This window comes from Convolutriloba macropyga, chromosome 5 (assembly GCF_964194025.1).
Source record: "Convolutriloba macropyga chromosome 5, txConMacr16.3, whole genome shotgun sequence".
Classification (NCBI taxonomy): Eukaryota; Metazoa; Xenacoelomorpha; order Acoela; family Convolutidae; genus Convolutriloba; species Convolutriloba macropyga.
The window spans coordinates 17,213,398-17,235,488 of NC_134472.1; the positions used below are offsets into that span (position 1 = coordinate 17,213,398).

At 41.8% G+C, this 22,091-nt stretch overlaps 1 protein-coding gene across 1 annotated transcript in view; it reads left to right on the forward strand.

Moving 5' to 3' along the window:
* Window positions 1–22,091, forward strand: part of LOC142339186 (glutamate receptor ionotropic, NMDA 1-like) — a 127,156-nt gene that overhangs the window by 50,491 nt on the left and 54,574 nt on the right. The window contains exon 4 of the mRNA XM_075388985.1: window positions 2,080–2,494. Within this exon, the coding sequence (XP_075245100.1) occupies window positions 2,080–2,494 (415 nt within the window). The remainder of the gene's footprint in view (window positions 1–2,079; window positions 2,495–22,091) is intronic.

Here is a 22,091-nt window from a genome sequence, read left to right on the forward strand (position 1 = left end):
ATTCACAGCTCATTCTAGGCCTAGTTTTTTGTTTGAACTGAATTTTAATTTCTCGCTAGTGGTTTTTTGTTCACATGCGGCATTTTGACGTTGATTTTCTGTTTTTTTTTCTTATTTTTTGATCTGATTTTTAAAAAATGGTTTTCTCAATTCACTCATAGTCCATTCTTGGTCTAGTTTTTCTGTTTAGTCAATGAAAATTCTTTGAATTGTATGTCAGGACTTGTCCTGCTATGTTTTTTTTTTTTACTTCGTCAAACTTTTTTTCGCTTTACCATTTTGCCGCTTTTTCGACATTTTGCGTGAAATCTTTTTGACTTCTCTAGGCTAGTTTCTCTCTTCTCTCATTCTGCTAAAAGTGAATTTGAACATCAGTTGCTAAGCAAAGCAATTCAAAATGAACAGAGTCGGTATAAAAAATTGAAGTCAGAAATAGAAACGGGATAAACCCATAAAGCCCAATTTTAGATGCGCGCTATTTGAACGTCGTTCCTATAAGTCTTAGTTACCATCTCTAATGCTTATTGGTATTGATAGTAGCCCCTGTAGCCTCTCTCTAAGAAACAGAAGTACGTTATGTTCAACTACGAAATGCCATCAAAATAAATCGGACTTAAAAAATGTTTTTGTACAAATATCTTTTTTTTTCAATATCTTCTATTCTTTCAATCCCAATCATGCTTATTGGAATCAACGGCGGCTTTTTTCCGGCAATCTTCCGGGTATGTTTTTTTATCTTAATTACTTTGACGCCTCATGTTTTCACCGGTTTAAAAAGTGATATTCATATTGTTGAGGTTTCTAATTCTTCGATTGCACAGAAATGTTGGTCACGCGATTCCGAAATTGCTGAACTAGTGTCTAATAAAGGTAAATGACATATATACCCCAGCTCCTCAGACTCAAACCCTGAAAGCTTTTTAACGTTTTTCGTTGAGCTGAATTAATTAGTTAGAAATATTGAATAAATGCAATGCAATTCATTCTGAGTTGGAATGCTATTATGCAAATATATGTACTCGGTATCATCAAGCAAATCAAGATATGTGCGACAGATATGCTCGGAGGCTATTTTAGGCAGCGATTTAAAGTGAAAGGAAAACAATGTGCAAAGGTATCGTAAGTGTCTGCCAATCAAAATGTCTTCAAACGCATTTTTGGTCATAGCAAAATGTTATATGGAGCCATCGCTTTTGGGTTATCAAAAGTTATCAAGCCTCAAATTAGCTACGAGAAATAAAGTTTTCGTTTATTTTTTTTTAATTTGTGGAAGTTTTCCCCACGGGATGCTTAGGGCCTCCGTAATATGTACTCTCTGCCATCTTATAATGGTATGTATTCATTGTAATTTGTAATCCCACCTATTATAAGGTTATCCAAACCATTATTATTGAAAACAAGTATTAGGTTTTTCTTACTTCGTAATTAAATCATAAATTTTGTTTCGAACTCATTATTCATTGTGGAATCGGAACAGAATAAATGACACATAACATTAAATCACAATCAGAAAACACAGCACAGTTCAATAATTAAGTAAATGTTTTTTATTATAAAAATAGACCAAACAGAGTTCAACTATGAGTTACATTTATTAACGCCTCCCAAATGAAACTTGTAGCAAAAAAACTAAAGTGGGTCAGAACAATATTACAGTCATACTGGTATAATTTTAGCTGATCGATTTTTTCGCCCTTAACTTCTTGTTTTACAGGGGCCAAATTGCTTACATTTGCAATGTTGAGATGATGAATCAATTGGCGGTTGTTTACTGCTTAAAACCAATGAAAAAGTTGCGGAAATTGGTTTCAATTTTGCTATTTAAATTATTTTAGTGATTTATAACTTAACTAACATCAGTTAAAGAAAACCCATGTTGATTTTATTGACCCTTTTCCCCCTGCTAAAGACTAGAATCGACCCCAGGCTCAAAGAGTTTAAAAATTCCCAGAGTTCTGAGCATTTATCTGAATAATTATGCTAGAATTACTGTTAGCAGTGTTCAGGACTGATACCGCATCATTATCAATTCGATAAAAATGAAGTACATTTATGTCAGACTGTCATTTTTCATTTCAGTCAATCCACTCGATGTTTATGAGGACTGTGCCCGCTTACTCTGAACAAGCACTGGTCATGCTTGACATTGTGTCCAAATACGGCTGGTCCAGAATTGCAGTACTGGCCACCAATGACGTCAATGGACGCAACTTCCTCTCAAATCTCTGGCCAGCTATCCAGAGAAGGAACATCAAAGTTGATCCCTACTTCCCCTTTGAACCGGGGAATAGGATGCTAATCAAATTCCACCTGACACACCTTGAGAAATCCGCCACTAGGGTGGCTCTTATTTACGCCAGTAAGGAGGATTGTCTCACAATTGCGGAAGAGGCGACCAAGGCCAATCTGAGCTCATCATTTGTGTGGATATTTAATGACTTGATCATTTCGGATATGAGTTCGACCTCCAATAGTCTGAAGTTGGTACCACCAGGTTAGAGACGACGTATGACCAAGCGTTAGTTTTTTTAATCGGATATGATTGGTTTGATGCTCTTGTGCTAGCCGTTTTTATTAATAGCCGCCTCAGCTTCGCAGCCGGCTATTATAGCGCTCCTATTTTTTTTTTACAATTCAAAGAATTTGAATTGTATTGAGGCGCTGTCTTTTTTAAGATCTGTTCACTCATTTTCATGATGTTTGAAGTCAAATAGGAGTAGTGATTTTGGTCACGCCGAAACAGGAAGTGGAGCGAAAAAGCGAGTGGTTTTGCGGCGTAAATTTTTTTCACTCTAATTTTCAAGTAGAGTGATAAAACGGTGTTTGAACAAAAATTTGCTTTCTTGCTAGTGGTTTTTTTTCTTCACATGCGGCAATTTCACTTTGATTTTTACTGTTTTTCAATTTTTATCTAAATGGTTTTCCCAATCCACTTACAGTTCATTATAGGCCTATTTTTTGTTTGAACCAATATTCCATTTCTCGCTAGTGGTTTTTTGTTAACATGCGGCATTTTGAGATTGATTTTGTTTTATGTGATTTTTTTAGAAATGGTTTTCCCAATTCACCCATAGTCCGTTCTCGGTCTAGTTTCTTTGATTAGTGAATGAAAATTCTTTGAATTGTACGTCAGGACTTGTCCTGCTGTTTTTTTTACTTCGTCGAGTAAAAATTTTTCGCTTTATCTTAGTTCACAGCTTGTTCAACATTTAGTGTGAAATCTTTTTGACTTCTCTAGGCTAATTTCACTCTTCTCTCATTCTGCTAAAAGTGTGTTTAGACAGCACTCGCTCAGGAAAGCAATTCAAAATGAACAGCGTCAGTATCAAAAAACGAAATCAGAAATAGAAACGGTATAAACCCATAAAGCCTAATTTTAGATGTCCGTTACTCGAAATTTGTTCTTAGCTACCATCTCTAATGCTTATTGGTATTGATACTAGCCCCTGTGTGGTCTCACTACGAAATAGGAATATGTTCAGTCCCGAAATGACATCTAAATAGGTAGTACTTCAAAATTGTTTGTGTACATTTTTTAGGTAGTGCGTAGTACAACTCTGCAAAGTCTGTCGCAACTTTTTTTTGCAATTTTGCAGCAGTGCTTTTTGCAGTTTGTAGTTTGAAGCGTCAATTTCATGGCAGGATTCATTTTAAGTATAGATTTTGTAAATCTGCGTAAATTCACTGAGAACTTTTGCCGTTGATTGAGATCTGCTTAGCGGCTCTAGATGTTAAGTCAGAATTTCGAAAGCGACTTCTGCAGAGTCACGTAACCTTGCTTACAACACTCAAGTTCGAAAATGCAGAAAATTGTGATAAGTCAAGTTGTTGCTATGTATACAGGATTTTCTGGCCTTTTAACTTTCGGCAATGTAGAATTTGAGAAGATGCGCATGTATGCTTTAAGGAAAATGATGCCTTCAACTTCAGTGAACTTGCCTGCTTCAAATAAAAAACACCAAACTCTCCTTGATACTAGTTCTACTATATAAGCGTAATCAGTTTCCCCATTCCTGCTTTTTGCGTTGTGAAGCAGTTAGTAGTATTAGTTTTCTGCGGTAATGAACTTTGAGATCGAATTTTAGTTATTAGTTTAAAATTTGTTAAAACCTTTCTGAACTTACAATTGGTAGTTATAGCGTAAGCTTGTTTTGTTAACAGTCATATTTATTCCATAATTCACGTGGTAATTGGTTAGGCAGGATGTGCAGAAACTAACAATTAGTGAAATTTTAAGTTACATGTTGGCAGGTTTAAAAAGCAAAGTTTTTAAATTTCCTGTAAAATTCATGTGTTGTTACCGAGTAAACTAAATGAACAACGCGCTATTTAAATAAAGCAGCGAGAAAACTATTACGTAATCTCTTAGCCATGTAAGCCTTATAAAAAGATTAAATGCACACAAAATACGTTCTATTTGGCATAGAAAGCTCGGAAAAAGTTCGTTAAACATAATTTTCGTTGAGCCTACTAATATACTGAATCGATTGCGCTCTTTTTAGGCTTAATATTTTTATGTTTCGAAAACGTATCGGTGACCAATCTGAGTCGAAAATCGGCTCAGACAAAATACCTGCTAGCAAATATAGCTAGATTTGCCGGGCCATTGAGATGTGCTTTTTTTTTGCCTTGATTCGTTGAAAGACAGTTGTTTCTATCATGGTTTGCTTATATAAACACGCTATAGAATAAACGTTATCGAAAGAGTGTTTTATTCACCTTTATTTTGGCGCCCAACGTGGGGCACACCGCAGTGTTACAAAATTGAGTTTACAACAGTGCACGAAATTAGCGTTTGGATCATTTGCCGATCCGTTCTGATCATTGTGCACATTAAATAAAGATAGCGTGCGGTCTGTTCTGCCCTCGTACGGAGTCTCCAGCCTCATTTTACCCTATATTGTCAGTTCTGTTATTACCCAATTACCACAAATTTTGAGTTTGCCTTTATTCGAAGTTTGCACTTTGTTACACAGCACTTCCAATAGAAGCATCTCAAACGACTAGCTGTTGCAAAACGGTATCCAGCTCATTGTAGACAATCCTACTGGAATCTCATGAAGATTGTAGTCAATACATAGTCAATACCAGATGATATTGAAAGAAGAATGGCTGGGGCTGTAATGAAAACAAACAGTATCTAAATTTCGCAGCCACAACTCAGCAACTGTTAGGATCAAGTCTGCAATGCCCTTTATGAACAAGAATTTGACAAAACGGAGCTGGAATTAGCTAACGATCGCAGCCCCGGCCGAAGAATGAGCGGGGGAAAATTGAGGAATTTGAGCGGACTCCTCGACTTGGGTGGGATTAAGTGACCCTGGGATCTAGACGACGCAACCCCTCAAGAGTTCGGCAGACCCCTATTGATGAGAGTTGCCCAAAAAATTAGAATAAACTTCAAAAACTGTAAGAACTATCCAAACTAAAACTTTGTTACTTGAAAACTTAATGCTCTATATTTATATTCGAGACCGGCAAATCTAGGCCCCAAATCCCATTTCCTATCCTATATAACAAATTTTTTTCGAAATTTCTAGGTCACCAAAAACCCACCCCTTAGAATTTTTTTTGAAAGACAAGAAATTTGACAAATTTTTGTCAAAATCCAGAAATAATCAAATTGCGGTGTTTTTTACAGTTCTTGACATAAACGCGAAGCAAAAAAAAAAAGTTTGAAAAAATTGACCAAATTTGAAAAATTGGAAAAAAGTCTATCCGATCATTCTAGCATACCCATATACTAGTTAGATGGATTAAAACGTTGTAAAAAAAAAAGAAGTTTGGTCAAGTTTTTCAAACTTTACAAAAAAGAGATCAGGTAACTGATTTTTTTCCTCGATTAAGCGCTTATTCTTGGTAACTCGTGAAAATCGTGCCTTTAACATCAAGGTTCGGAGTTTGAGCAAAGCTCAAATCATTTATGCTGTAAAAACATTATATGGTTTTCATATTAGCTGCTAGTTCACTTCATCACGCCATAAAAACTGCGCCTCAAGTAACACAAAATCGTTACAAACGTAACGTTTACGCATTACCGGGTTTAAGTTTCAACCCTAACGCTTTGAAAGTCAGAAAAACAGCGCAGTTCCAGTTGAGTCATTTCTTTCATGATAAGAAGCGCCTAGTTATATGGCATGATGTAGTGAACAATTCGCTTTCACGTCATCGAAGCAACAACAATAAGCCTTTAACACCTTCACAGCTTATTGCAGTGCTTGAAAACTATCAGAAGCGCATAGAAGCTATTGTGTATTGCCCCAGAGAGGGAACTCCTGATATTTCTGACCAGCTCAAGTGTAGTACTCTAGTTACCATACACTTAGTGAAAGACATTGTGTCTAGACGTAAACAGAAAGACCTTAGTTTACTCAAAGAGTACAGAGCATTACACCAAAGGCCTGCGCTTGAGCTGAAAACACTGACCATAGTCTTAACTCATAAGAACAACCTCCGGTCCTTGATAACACGGTCTCGACCGAAAAAACTTTCAAAGCGCCGTCGAAAAACGCTCCGCAACCGCCATGCATACGAGGAGGCGGAACTTACTCAAGCTTTTAATAACCTAAATGTCTCGTAGTCTTGCGTTGTTGCGCGGGTTAGTTTGTGGTTGATTCCTTCCAATAGCGCTTTACTAAACGTTTCGCTCTCCCCATTTTGAGTTATTCACTACCGTCCGTATTCCGCAGGTTATCTGGTTTCATTTTCCGTTTCCGTCCTCTTTGTTTCCGTGTCTTCTTGTTTCTTCCTATTCCCCGTTTATTTGTTGTATGATGTAGTATGTTGAGTTTTGCTGTAGTAAAATTTCTTTCTGCTAGTATGCCGGTTTGTTGTTTAGTCTCGTTCCTTGCTAGGGTGTGACTTAAGTTCATTCTGGAGTTACGGCTGGTTTGTTTCGTGACTTTCACCACACTGGTTTGCTAGCAATTTGTTGTAGCTTTAATAATTTTTGTAGTATGCACTTTGGTTGTCTGGGCAGGGTGGTTTGCTAGGGTGTGACTTAAGTTTGTTCTGGAGTTACGGCTAGTAAAGCTCCTGACCTTTTCGACTTTTGGTTATACTACACTGTTGCCGTAAATTGTTTCATGTTTGATGTTTTGTTGCCGTTGATAAAGCCCCCATAATGCTTTGTGCTAGTTTACCTGGCAGTAGCTCCTCTCCTTCTTTCTAGGGTGTGACTTAAGTTTATTCTGGAGTTACGGCTAGCTTGTTTGGTTGAGTTTGTTGCTGTGGTCTGTTAGCATCGATCTTCCCGCCTCCTCGCTTGGGGTTTCCGCCCCGCCCGTGCCAGTTTTCCCGTTTCGTCGCGCGCCATCCGCCCGACGTTTCCGCCCCGTCCGTGCCAGTTTTCCCGTTTCGTCGCGCGCCATCCGCCCGCCTTTTCCGCCCCGCCCGTGCCGTTTTCCCGTTTCGTCGCGCGCCATCCGCCCGACTTTTCCGCCCCGCCCGTGCCGTTTTCCCGTTTCGTCGCGCGCCATCCGCCCGACTTTTCCGCCCCGCCCGTGCCGTTTTCCCGTTTCGTCGCGCGCCATCCGCCCGACGTTTCCGCCCCGCCCGTGCCATTTTCCCGCTTCGTCGCGCGCTTTTCGCCCGACGCTCCCGTTTGTCCGTCCGGTTCCCCGTTGCGTCGTGCGTTAATCGTTCGGCGTCTCTTCCCGTCCGTCCCGTCTCCCGTTCTGCCCCCTTTTCGTTTTTCGGCCTGACATTCCTTGCATGTATTACGATTGGCGAAATTCTTGAAACCGCAGGAACAGTTCCAATCTCCAGGTCTCCCGCGATTTCCACCACCATCAGCTCCACCGCCAAATCCCCCGGCTGAACTAGCGCCTGCACCCTCAGGTCGACTCTCTCTGCATTTTCTGCATGAGGTACGATCCATAAAGTTGGTCGATCCACAGGAGCATGTCCATTCTTCCCTCTGCTCCCGAGCTGCGCCACCTTCAGATTTTCCTCCAAATCCACCTCGGTTTCCCCCGAATCCGCCTTCACTCTCGTCATTTCCTCCGAAGCCACCTCCTCCAAAACCACCTTCGGCTTTTCTTCCAAATCCACCTCTGTCTCGTCCGTCCCGTCTCCCGTTCTGCCCCTTTTCGCGCTTCCTGCGCACCGTTCTTTCTTTCTTTCGCCGGGTACTATTGTACTCGACGAACATCTTTGCTCTTTGGCGGTTTGCTAGGCAAATCGTCACACTAGGGTTCGGTATAACCCATTTGTGTTGTGCTGTTGCATGTGTGTGTACGTTATACTAGTACCAAATTAAACTTGTGGTTCCTGTTTTTCTTAAGATCATGACAACATTGCAGGACAAATTCAACAAACTTTATAGCGCAAGAGCAAAATTAGAGGCTGAACTTAATAACATCTATGGGGAAATTAACAATGCTGTTGATAAGCAAGACAGGAAAGTTAAGATCGAACGTCTGATTGTGAAGTGCAAAGATGCTTTTACTAGAGTAGTTGATAAGAATGAAGAGCTCTTTGATCTGGCACAAAAGACTGAAGATCCAGACGCTGCCTGTAAGAATCTTGAGAAATGGTTAGAGACTGTAACAAAGAAAACTGATGAGTTCATTGCTGCTGCTCGAGGGTATATCAATTCGGTCCAAGACAAAGAGACAGCAGAGATGTATACCTCTCACCACTCAAGATCAGGTTCGCATATGACTTCCTCAAAAAGATCAAGTCAGCGTCAACGAGAATTAGAATTATCAAGACTAAAAAGGGAGGAACTTGAGAAACAACATGAGGCAAAGCTTCGCATTGCTAGACAACGTCTTGAAATTGAAAAACAAACGAAATTGCGGGAATTAGAAATTGAACAGCTTGAGGAAGATCATCGCAAGGAAGTAGCTGCTGCAGCCCTTGAGGAAATTGAGTTGATGACAAAATCATCAGCGGACGGGTCTGGTACAGGCAAAATGAGTGGGCTCTTTACGGAAAGAAGTTCAGTCAAGAGCAAGAAACTTGTTCAAGATTGGGTTAATTCGTCACCAGCCGGGAACATGGCAGATGTTGCAAACGAACCGAGTTTGCACTTTTCTGGTTCCATCGCCCAATCCAACCAAGCAATTGTCCGACATTCTTCAGCTCAACTTCCAAACTCACACTTCAATCTCAATACACATGGTCAAGTTGAGGCCAACATCAACCTCCCTGTCCATGAACCAAGTAGTGGAACCAATGTAACCAATGATGCACATGTTGCAAACAACATCATGCAAGAGCAGCGACAGCCTCAATATACGCCTCCATCACCACCAATAAACTTTGGTATGCCAACTCAACTAAACGCCCCAAACACAGCCCGACAACTGTCTCAAGCAACAATGCACTTCGATGGTTTACAGTTAGACCATCAATTCCCTCGCAGGTCGAGCATGCCGGGACAGTTGAATTTAGTCAGCCCTCCGCGTTCACCACCTTTAAACACACTCGTTAATGCTCCGCTAGCACTTAATCCGCAACAAGCACACATAAATGTACCAGCCCCCCCATCACCCGTTTTAAACCCCGTACTACCGCAATTCCCGTCAATCCCACCAGCATTCCGCTTTCCTCCTTCGCCACCACAAGCACCCCCACTACACGCCACTAACCCCGTGACAAATAATGTCAATCTGCTGCCCCATTCTCCGCCTGCACAATTCATTTCCTCCGCAAACAATTTCGTGCCTCAATTAATTCATCCACCACCTCCACAAAAGAGTTTTCAGCCCCAAAACTTTGTCCCTATAACCCACGCACCTCCTGCTCCTCCGGATTCAATTGTCTGGCGTTTTCCGGCAGCAATTCCACCTAATGCAGTACCACTTGTACGTACATCTGCAAATTTATACACCGCACAACCGGCCCCGTTAATCAACCCTCATATAACTACATCTCACCACTCCTCTCATGTACAAGCAACAGCAGTGCCTCAAAATTACGTAACTTCAGACTTCATGCAAGCGAATCCATTTAGTTCCTCCACAGGTATCGCCCCCACCTTTGTCACTCCGATCATTCCGCCAACGTATGGAGCTACCGTTCCGAACCCGTTGTGTTGGGGTGGCCCGCCGCATCCCACACCTTCGGCTCCTTCTTTGGACTCTGCGGATTTGATAAAGCAGTTGGCAGAGGCAATTACTTGTAAGAAGAACGATCCACTGCCCGAGTGGAAGTTGTCACAGTACAATGGTGATCCACTGCAGTGGCACGAATGGTTCGGACAATTTAAAAGCGCCATCGACGCACAGTCCTTGACTGATGATGTCAAGTTAACATACTTAAAAACTCTTGTAACTGGAAAAGCTAAAACCGCCATTGCTGAGTTCGCATACTGTGGTGTAATGTATAAGGACGCACTTAAGACACTCGAACGTAAATTTGGCCAACCACAGGCAGTAGTCAGTGCACATTTAGACAAACTCAGCTCTTTTCCTCCATTAAAGATGCACAATAGTGATAACATCATAAACTATTCTGCAACAATTTCAAGTCTTGTTGGGGTCTTTAAATCACTTTCATATGACGCAGACCTTAAGAGCGCCTCACTTCTCAATACGGCTGTGCAAAAATTGCCGCCCAATCTGAAAGAGTCTTGGTCACTCTTCACAGTGAAGAAACATTGGGTTAAGCCAACACTCCTTGACTTCAACGATTGGTTGAAGGATAAGGCCGAGGCACATGGTTTAATGAAACAAACTACATCAAAGGCAAGAACTGAGGATAACACCAACTCAGTAGTAAAGACCAAAGTTGCCTCAAGAACTTTCGCCGCTAATACACAAACTAAGGGCACTCAGAGACCAGCCTCAACATCGGCAACGCCTGCAACCCCTCGCTGCATCGTGTGTAAAGGCAATCACCGCATCTGGGAGTGTAGGGTATTTAAAGAAAAGTCTCCCACTCAGCGAGCAAAGGTAGTGGCGGAAGCAAAACTGTGTTTCTCATGTTTGAGAGAAAAGCATATGTTCAGGCAATGCCCAAACCCCAGGAAATGCAGGAAGGACGGTTGCAACAGCTCCCATAACACACTTCTTCATGGAGCTGAGAGGGTTTATCCATCAAAATCCCCTCCAAACGGCAACAACAGTAATTCTAATGCTGGCGCAAATCAAAGTAAACTTCCTAGTGTCCAATCATCGAGTAAGACCACCACTTTGTCATCTGTGAGTAATGTGAAAGGCCTCCTTCAGGTGACTGAATTACATTTGAAGAGCTCTTCCGGTAAAGATACCACAGCTTTAGTTTTGTGCGATACCGCTTGCAGTAACTCTTGGGTGTCCAATGATCTTGCAAATAGACTTGGTTTGCACGGTACAGCATTGAAATTAACAGTCAAGGGTATAAATACCGAGGAGGTCGTAGACACTAAGTTAGTTGAACTAATTGTAACACCACGCGACAACCAATCATTTGAACCATTTAAAGTAAGCCCTTACGTAAAGGAAAATTTGAATGTAGGCGCCGATGTCATTAACATTAAAGCACTTCAGGAAACATACCCGCACCTAGCAGTTCTAGACCCAGTTACATATTGCTATGGAAACATCGAGATGATACTTGGACAGGATGTGTATCATGCCATCCGCCCGTTAGAGTACTTCGCTGCCGACGAGAAGTCCTCGCCCTTCGCTGTTCGCTTGCCCATAGGTTGGGTTCTAAGCGGCCCGCTACCGTCGTCTTCAGGTTTAGTCTCGACTTGTTTCAAAGCTAATTTGGAGCAGGATTTTGAACTCGCTAGTCAGGTAAAATCTTGGTACGACATGGAGTCGTACGGCGCACTTAAGCAAGTAGACCCACGATCCGCATCGGATGCACGTGCGCATGAAATTCTTGAAAACACCACCGTGCATAATGGAAAAAGGTACGATGTCGGAATGCTATGGGCTGAAGATAACATCGAACTGCCCAACAATTATTTCTCAGCACTTGTTCAATTAAAGTCTTTGGAAAAGCGGCTAACGAAAGATCAGACATTAAGGGAAAAATACTCGAATACCATCAAAGAGGACTTAGACAAAGGCTACGTAGTAAGGGTCAAAGATGCTCATAAGGTGGAAAGTCGCTCGGAACGAGAGTGGTACCTACCACACCATCCGGTTGTTAACCCGAACAAGCCGGGTAAGGTTCGTAGGGTACTAAACGGAGCAGCAAAATTCCATGGCGCATCTCTTAATAAGTCATTACTTACCGGACCCGACCTACTACAAAACCTAATCTATGTACTCCTACGGTTCAGACAACATCCATTTGCCGTATCCGCCGACATCGAGGGAATGTTCCTCCAAGTTGGAGTGTTGCCATGTGATCAACCATCATTGCGCTTTTTGTGGCGGGAGGACCCCACATCAAATGTTGTGGTACACCAGTATACGCGCCACATCTTTGGGGCAAAAGATTCACCCACCTGCGCCAACTACGCACTTCAGCGCACGGCACGCGATAATGCTAAGGAGTACCCAGAAGCTGCGAAAGCCGTCCTCGAGAACTTCTACATGGACGATTACTTGGACTCAGTGGAATCCCCCGAGAGGGCCCTCATTAGGTCGAAGGAATTGGTACATCTTCTCCATCTAGGTGGGTTCAAGCTTACTTAGTTTGTAAGCAATGTACCAGATCTTGCTGACCGAATTGATGGGTCTGCTCAATCCACTGAACCGAAGGTCATCGTTTCATCAAAGGAGGAATCAATGCACGTGCTTGGGCTTAAGTGGGATCACAACAACGATACTCTGGTTGTGAGTAGGGGTACTAACAGCACCATCACGAAAAGTTTAACACAGCGCTTGGTCTTAAGTCTTGTGTCAAAGGTCTACGACCCAATTGGTCTTGTCGCACCTTTCACTGTTGGTGCTCGGTTAATCTTGAAAGACATTTGGCGTGTCAATGGACAAAGTTGGGATGACGAGTTACCTAAAGACACAGTTGACAGATTCCTTGCCTGGTGTGTTGAACTGCCGCGGTTAGCTGAGATCACTATACCGAGAAGTTACTTTTCAGGACCATTCCAACATCTTGAACTCCACATGTTTGGTGATAGCTCGCAAGACGTATTCAGTGCAGTAGGTTTTCTCAGGGCTCAAGTAACTTGCACCTCCGGGGAGATTAAAACAGAGCTGGCGTTTGTCTTGGGCAAGGCCCGTGTTGCACCTATGAAGGTAATGACAGTTCCTAAGTTGGAATTACAAGCCGCTCTCCTCGCTGCCCGTTTAAAAAGGGAAATCTGTCGAGCATTAACGGTTACTGTGGATAAAGTCTTTATGTGGACAGATAGTACCATCGTCTTGCAGTGGGTAAACTCAACAAACAAACACCCCATCTTCATTGCAAATCGTGTTAGTGAAATCCTGGAGAACACCAGCGTTGACCAATGGAACCACGTCGCCACTTGTGATAATCCGGCAGATGCTGGCACGCGTGGCATGTCCGCTGAAGTTTTGCAATCAAGTAGCTGGGTGAGGGGTCCTGACTTCTTGAGAACTAAACAATTCCCTTTTGTACCAAATACTGACGTCGTTGATAACATCAAGCTCGGCGTTGTAACCAAGGAACAAGATGATGACTCCATCTCATCTTTAGCCGCATCTTTAACCAATTCCCCAAAGGAACAAAGCATTAATCTGATCCCGTTTGATAAGTTCAGTTCTTATCAAAAATTACTTCGTGTCACCGCATATGTGCTCCGTCTTTTACCATCTCATGAAAGTTACCGTACCGTAGACGGCAGCATAGCCGACCCTGTTGAGCTTGACGAAGCCGAGCGTCATCTCCAGTACTTGGTTCAAGGAGAGTCCTTTAATACTGAAAGAAAGGATCTTCTTGACAACAAATCCGTTAAGAAGAGCAGCCGCATTGCTCAGTTTGCTCCGTTTATTGGACCTCATGGTCTCATCCGTTCCTCTGGTCGACTCCGACGGCTAGTGGAAATTGACTTTGACACTAAGCATCCTATCGTGCTGGATGCGCGTCATATTTTTGTTAAACTGTTTCTGCGGCATACTCATTTGAAGAACCATCATCAGGGCATCGATTACTTAAGGTCAATGGTACAAGAACGTTATGCCATCCTAAAACTACGCTCCACACTGCGTTCCATCAAATCAAACTGCGTTTTGTGTAGAAAGTTCCGTGCAGCAACCATTCAACCTATCATGGCAGACCTCCCAAAGGAGAGACTCGCATACCAGTCTCCTCCCTTTACCAACACCGGGGTTGATTACTTCGGCCCATTCTACGTCACAGTTCGTCGAACTACCGAGAAGAGGTGGGGATTTCTCTTCACTTGTCTCACTACTCGTGCTGTCCATGTTGAAGTTGTCCCGTCCATGGACACTAGTTCTTGTGTAATGGGAGTGGAGCGGTTCGTCTCCCGTCGGGGTACTCCTGCTACGATTTGGTCGGATAATGGTACGAACTTCATTGGAGCGGAGAAAGAGCTCCGTGAATGTGTGGAAAAATGGAACACGCTTAACATTGCCACCGAACTTGCACATAAGGGCATTAAGTGGAGGTTCAATCCACCCAGTGCGCCACACCAAGGTGGCATCTGGGAGAGGTTAGTTCGGAGTTTTAAAAGAGTACTGTACACTATCCTCGGTACGCGTCGCCTCACAGATGAGGTGTTGAACACTACTTTTTGTCTGGTCGAATACGCACTAAACTCACGTCCTTTAACGCCCGTAAGCGCCGACCCGTCCGACCTAGGCGCTATAACACCTAATCATTTTCTACTCGGTAACCAAGCAACCCGAATTCCGTCTATCGTTGGCGTCGACGAGTTCGATCATCGTAAGCGGTACGCCCGTGCACAGTCCTACGCCAATGCAATTTGGGCACGTTGGCTCAAGGAGTATGTACCTGCGTTGAACCGTAGATCTAAGTGGCAGACGCCTGCCGAGCAGCACCTCAAGGTCGGTGATTTAGTTTGGATCGTTGAAGAAAGCAACCCTAGGGGTTACTATCCAACCGCTCGGATTGAGGAACTTCGGTACGGCTCCGACAGCGTCGCCCGCTCCGCCGTCTTACGCACGTCATCCGGATCGCTCGTCCGCCCACTCGTTAAGCTTGTGCCAATCCTCCCAACATTTTCTTCCGGGCCGGAGGATGTTACCGAGTAAACTAAATGAACAACGCGCTATTTAAATAAAGCAGCGAGAAAACTATTACGTAATCTCTTAGCCATGTAAGCCTTATAAAAAGATTAAATGCACACAAAATACGTTCTATTTGGCATAGAAAGCTCGGAAAAAGTTCGTTAAACATAATTTTCGTTGAGCCTACTAATATACTGAATCGATTGCGCTCTTTTTAGGCTTAATATTTTTATGTTTCGAAAACGTATCGGTGACCAATCTGAGTCGAAAATCGGCTCAGACAAAATACCTGCTAGCAAATATAGCTAGATTTGCCGGGCCATTGAGATGTGCTTTTTTTTGCCTTGATTCGTTGAAAGACAGTTGTTTCTATCATGGTTTGCTTATATAAACACGCTATAGAATAAACGTTATCGAAAGAGTGTTTTATTCACCTTTATGTGTGATGTAATTTTTGTTTCTTACGTCAATTGATTTGAAATCGGGTTTGCAATCAAAGTGTAAATCAATAGTTTACGTATCGTTTCTGGTTACGTAAGTTGGTGTCTACTTTTTAGTTTAGTAGTAATAGTTCAGCTTTCTTTTTAAAGCGTGCACCAGAATTTGTGGAGAAAAATGCATTATTAATTTGACGATTTGTTGGGTGAATGAAACTTTGCGTTGTTTTCCGTCGTTTCTAATACATTTTTACGCTCTTAAAATGCTTTTTACTGTGCTATGATTGACTGTTTTGTTTGTTCTTGACAGGCATAGCTCGAACGTAGTACATTCAGATCTAATACCTTCATGCATCATCGTGTTCTGACGGCCTCGACGTTTTAAAAAATTTAAATGTTCATTAATTCCCAAGTTTTGTGTTTGTGATTAGCTGTACTGGAATTATTTAGGAAAATATTTATAAATAAGAATGGTGTATATAACTCACCGCCCAAAAACTGAACTGAGCTTTAAGGTCTATGTTATGTTTAAATTATGTTAGAAGATGTCAGATACCAATCTTAATCTCACAAAGCGAAACCTGATAATGGAACGAAGAAAAATTTATGTATGGAAAGTGTCAAGGCTTTTTGTCCACTCCAACAGAATCCAACAACCTCCCCCTCACCAGCCGTTTCAGAGCAATTCACGACTTAAGTCGGTTATGTTCTTTGGTGTTTAGTGTGTCTTCAGTCGTGATTGAACTCGATATGTAAAGCTTAGCAATTATACTAGTCCTTCTGTTCGAACTGCAATTTTTGGTACTACCAAATTTTTGTCTGAATGTTTTTCGTGTCTAACCATTTGACTTTTATCGTTTAAAACGGTATAAACAGGTTAAGCCCGGAGGGCATTAAGTTCTTGTTGAGACTTACGGCTCTCTAGTCTCTAACAGTTCACCAAAACTGTTTAAGAGACATAAATTTTTGGTGTCCATGGTGGTTTTTAGAGTTTTACTTACCACCCCCTCCACCTCCTCCACTACCCCAGCATTTCACCCCCTACAATTAATTCCACTCGTTACCACACTCGCCCGCGCTCACCACCCCCTTGCCCCTTCCCTCAAACTCAGCCGACCCGCCTCAATTAAGCTATAGCTAGCCTCCCTAAGCAGCAGTTAGTCCAAGACAACAATTCGGCAGTCGCTTAACAGTACTTCGCACAACGTAAGTCGTTATGTTTGCAGAGGTTTTTCAAACGGACAGGTTGAGAGATTTCTGTACCTAATTGCTTTTTTCCCTCAGGTTTCTGTCATTAATGTTTTATCTACTATATAATTTTTCATCGTTTCTAACGAAAACGTGTGACAAAGTCTATTGCGATGAGTCACAACGTGCGGACTTTTATCAAATAGTATTAGATTTCAGATTCTAATATTTGTTCTATTTTACATTTTTAAAAACTGAATAGTTCGATGAAATAAATTGTAACTAAACGAGAAGTTGGTTTTGTATCCACATTTTATCTTGCTTTCGATAAATGCGGATAATACTTAATGTTTTTCAGTGTTAATGTCTTTCTATAACCACAATTAGAATTTTGGGAGTTTATAACATGTTTTTACTGTTTGCATTTTGTGCTCTTTATTTAGTTCTTGTCAATGGTTGAACAACCGGAATTTTTCCAGGATGTTTGAATTTTTACTACTCTATTGTGCGGTTGAGAAAAGGCGCATAATATTTTGGTTTATTTTCTCGGTTGTTCCCTTTAATGTAAATGAACTTCTAAAGTTAGAATCTTGAAAAATTAAGTAAGATTTTAATATCTTAGAATTTGTTGTCTGATTAGTCACTGGTTCAGCTTCTCTTGGATGACTGTTTTTAATTCGGAAACTTATTGTTGTTAGTTCGTTTTATGGTTCGATTTGAACTGTGGCTTTTTTCACCCTTTTGTGCCCGCCCGACATTTGCGCTAAATTAAAAAAATAACATTGCATCCTAATTTTCGCATTTTTGTTCCTTTTTTGTTCTTCAATTGCTGCGATAAGCTGAGGTGAGCTATTATTGTAGCTCTATCTTCGAATCTGCTTTTGTTATTCGTTCGTGCAATTTTACCTTAGTTGAGTGTGTGGCGGCACTTTAACTCTTATCTGAGCTAATTTTTAGTTCATTCGCTGTTTTATAACTTTTTTTGGGGAAATATGATTAACCTAGCTCTCAAAAATGATTTCCCTGGCTTTCAAGTTTCTTTGATTAATTGGTCTCAAACGAAGTTTGTAGCAATTATATTAGTCCGGTTGGTCTTTTAAGAGATTTTCGCGTGACCGATTTTTCGTCTGACCCATTTGACTTTTCGTCCTCAAAAACGGCATAAGCAGGTAGCGACCAGAGGGCATTAGGTTCTCTTAGAGTTTTTCAGCTCACTAGTCTCCAGGTATGCGATTCACAGAAACTGTTTTGTGGACTTATACGTATGGTGTGAAGGGCGGGCGGTTCTTAGAGGTATTCTGGTGTTTATAAGATGATCAACAGGAAACTGCTGGCGGTAATTAAGTTTTTTAGGATCTGTGGTGGCTCTAGAGGATAAACAGGTAACGCCTGGAGGGAATTAAATTTCTTTTAGAGCCTTCCGGCTTACTAGACTCTAAGAATCACCAGTTCACCCACATCACCATCCATGCACATCGTTGAACCCGTGTTCAAGTGCTCTTGCCCCCACTGCCCCCGCCCCGTGATTATCCCTCGCCGCTTCAATTAATCTAAAGCTAGCCTCGCTAAACCGTAGTTAGCTACTGGCGAGACCAACCCCTTTGTCAATCGTTGGGAGAAATTCGCCCGACGTTAGTTGTTTATGTTAATTTGGAAACATTTTCGATAACTACTGACCTTTTGGAGGGCGAGGAAAGTCATTTTTGAGAGCTTGGTAAATCATGTTTGACCAAAAATTTTGCTCAAACGAATGAACAAAAAACACGATCACATAAGAGTTAGCAGGTAGCGACCAGAGGGCATTAGGTTCTCTTAGAGCTTTTCAGCTCACTAGTCTCCAGGTATGTGATTCACAGAAACTGTTTTGTGGACTTATACGTATGGTGTGAAAGGCGGGCGGTTCTTAGAGGATTTCTGGTGGTTATAAGATGATCAACAGGAAACTGCTGGCGGTAATTAAGTTTTTTAGGATCTGTGGTGGCTCTAGAGGATAAACAGGTAACGCCTGGAGGGAATTAAATTTCTTTTAGAGCCTTCCGGCTTACTAGACTCTAAGAATCACCAGTTCACCCACATCACCATCCATGCACATCGTTGAACCCGTGTTCAAGTGCTCTTGCCCCCACTGCCCCGCCCCCGTGATTATCCCTCGCCGCTTCAATTAATCTAAAGCTAGCCTCGCTAAACCGTAGTTAGCTACTGGCGAGACCAAACCCTTCGTCAATCGTTGGGAGAAATTCGCCCGACGTTAGTTGTTTATGTTAATTTGGAAACATTTTCGATAACTACTGACCTTTTGGAGGGCGAGGAAAGTCATTTTTGAGAGCTTGGTAAATCTTGTTTGACCAAAAATTTTGCTCAAACGAATGAACAAAAAACACGATCACATAAGAGTTAGCAGGTAGCGACCAGAGGGCATTAGGTTCTCTTAGAGCTTTTCAGCTCACTAGTCTCCAGGTATGTGATTCACAGAAACTGTTTTGTGGACTTCTACGTATGGTGTGAAGGGCGGGCGGTTCTTAGAGGATTTCTGGTGTTTATAAGATGATCAACAGGAAACTGCTGGCGGTAATTAAGTTTTTTAGGATCTGTGGTGGCTCTAGAGGATAAACAGGTAACGCCTGGAGGGAATTAAATTTCTTTTAGAGCCTTCCGGCTTACTAGACTCTAAGAATCACCAGTTCACCCACATCACCATCCATGCACATCGTTGAACCCGTGTTCAAGTGCTCTTGCCCCCCACTGCCCCCGCCCCCGTGATTATCCCTCGCCGCTTCAATTAATCTAAAGCTAGCCTCGCTAAACCGTAGTTAGCTACTGGCGAGACCAACCCCTTCGTCAATCGTTGGGAGAAATTCGCCCGACGTTAGTTGTTTATGTTATTAATTTGGAAACATTTTCGATAACTACTGACCTTTTGGAGGGCGAGGAAAGTCATTTTTGAGAGCTTGGTAAATCATGTTTGACCAAAAATGTTGCTCAAACGAATGAACAAAAAACACGATCACATAAGAGTTAGCAGGTAGCGACCAGAGGGCATTAGGTTCTCTTAGAGCTTTTCAGCTCACTAGTCTCCAGGTATGTGATTCACAGAAACTGTTTTGTGGACTTCTACGTATGGTGTGAAGGGCGGGCGGTTCTTAGAGGATTTCTGGTGTTTATAAGATGATCAACAGGAAACTGCTGGCGGTAATTAAGTTTTTTAGGATCTGTGGTGGCTCTAGAGGATAAACAGGTAACGCCTGGAGGGAATTAAATTTCTTTTAGAGCCTTCCGGCTTACTAGACTCTAAGAATCACCAGTTCACCCACATCACCATCCATGCACATCGTTGAACCCGTGTTCAAGTGCTCTTGCCCCCCACTGCCCCCGCCCCCGTGATTATCCCTCGCCGCTTCAATTAATCTAAAGCTAGCCTCGCTAAACCGTAGTTAGCTACTGGCGAGACCAACCCCTTCGTCAATCGTTGGGAGAAATTCGCCCGACGTTAGTTGTTTATGTTATTAATTTGGAAACATTTTCGATAACTACTGACCTTTTGGAGGGCGAGGAAAGTCATTTTTGAGAGCTTGGTAAATCATGTTTGACCAAAAATGTTGCTCAAACGAATGAACAAAAAACACGATCACATAAGAGTTAGCAGGTAGCGACCAGAGGGCATTAGGTTCTCTTAGAGCTTTTCAGCTCACTAGTCTCCAGGTATGTGATTCACAGAAACTGTTTTGTGGACTTCTACGTATGGTGTGAAGGGCGGGCGGTTCTTAGAGGATTTCTGGTGTTTATAAGATGATCAACAGGAAACTGCTGGCGGTAATTAAGTTTTTTAGGATCTGTGGTGGCTCTAGAGGATAAACAGGTAACGCCTGGAGGGAATTAAATTTCTTTTAGAGCCTTCCGGCTTACTAGACTCTAAGAATCACCAGTTCACCCACATCACCATCCATGCACATCGTTGAACCCGTGTTCAAGTGCTCTTGCCCCCCACTGCCCCCGCCCCCGTGATTATCCCTCGCCGCTTCAATTAATCTAAAGCTAGCCTCGCTAAACCGTAGTTAGCTACTGGCGAGACCAACCCCTTCGTCAATCGTTGGGAGAAATTCGCCCGACGTTAGTTGTTTATGTTATTAATTTGGAAACATTTTCGATAACTACTGACCTTTTGGAGGGCGAGGAAAGTCATTTTTGAGAGCTTGGTAAATCATGTTTGACCAAAAATGTTGCTCAAACGAATGGACAAAAAACACGATCACATAAGAGTTAGAACGCCTATCGTACACAACTCTAGTAAAATTGCATGGCCGAATAACGAAAAAGCAGATTTAAAGAGAGCGTAACGTCAGTGGTCTTAACAAAATTCTTGAAATAAAAAGACGGCCAATAATTGCTCCCCTCAGCTAAAACTGCTCACCCAATCGGAAAGATTTTGGACGCTTATTTCCGGCTATGTAGTCTACCGCTGTTTTCTTATTGAAGATCTATCTCTCTCTCTCTCAAACACAATATTAGCAATTGAATGGAAATGCCGAAAAATCGCCGAATGGGGTTTTTTAATTAGTTGCTCTCTAACGACATTTGTAGTGATTTATTTAAATCCTGTTGTTCTAACTGTTGCAATTCCTAAGGCGGTCAGTGGGGTCAAAGGCTAGCTATGTTGTGTTCTAGATCCATCCTTCTCAACCCCTCCTCCTCAGCAGTCATTTGAGAGCAATTCGTTCGATGTTAGTCTTTTTAATAACCGCACAGCGATAGCTGGGGCTATTATTGGCCTTCTCTTGGTTTTTTACAATTCAAAGAATTTGAATTGTATTGGGGCGCTGTCTTTTTTTTACGACTCGAAGAGGAGTATTGGAGAAGTCCTTTTTTTTTTAATCAATTTTATTGGAGTGATTTTTGAAGCGGGAAATGAAACACGTGAAAAAATTTGGAGTGATTTTGGCGCTGAACAAAAGTGAAGAGTGGAGCGAAATGAGAGTTGTTTTTGCTCATACCGCTGTTTTTGAGAGAGCGAGAAATTGATGTGTGAAAAAATTTTTTCTAAGCGAGCGAAATTTTTTTGTTCACGTGCGGCTTTTAAAAGCAGTTTTTTGCAACTTTTGATGGTTATGAGGTTTGATTATGATATTGTATTAGTTTTAGGTTTGTTTTGATAGAAATGGAAGGTTTCAAGTAGTTAATTTGATTTTTAATGCTAATTTGGAGGGTTTTGATCAGTTTTGCTGATTTTTGGACGAAATTCAACGATTTTTTTCCTGTTTTTTTGTTTTACTGCTTTCAGTGGGATTTGAATAGAAGCTTGTTACTTAAGGAATTGTCAGATACCAGTTGATTAAAATTTTGTTTGTATAAATCATTTTTTTCTAAGGAAAAATGACCGAAAAATTGAGAAATT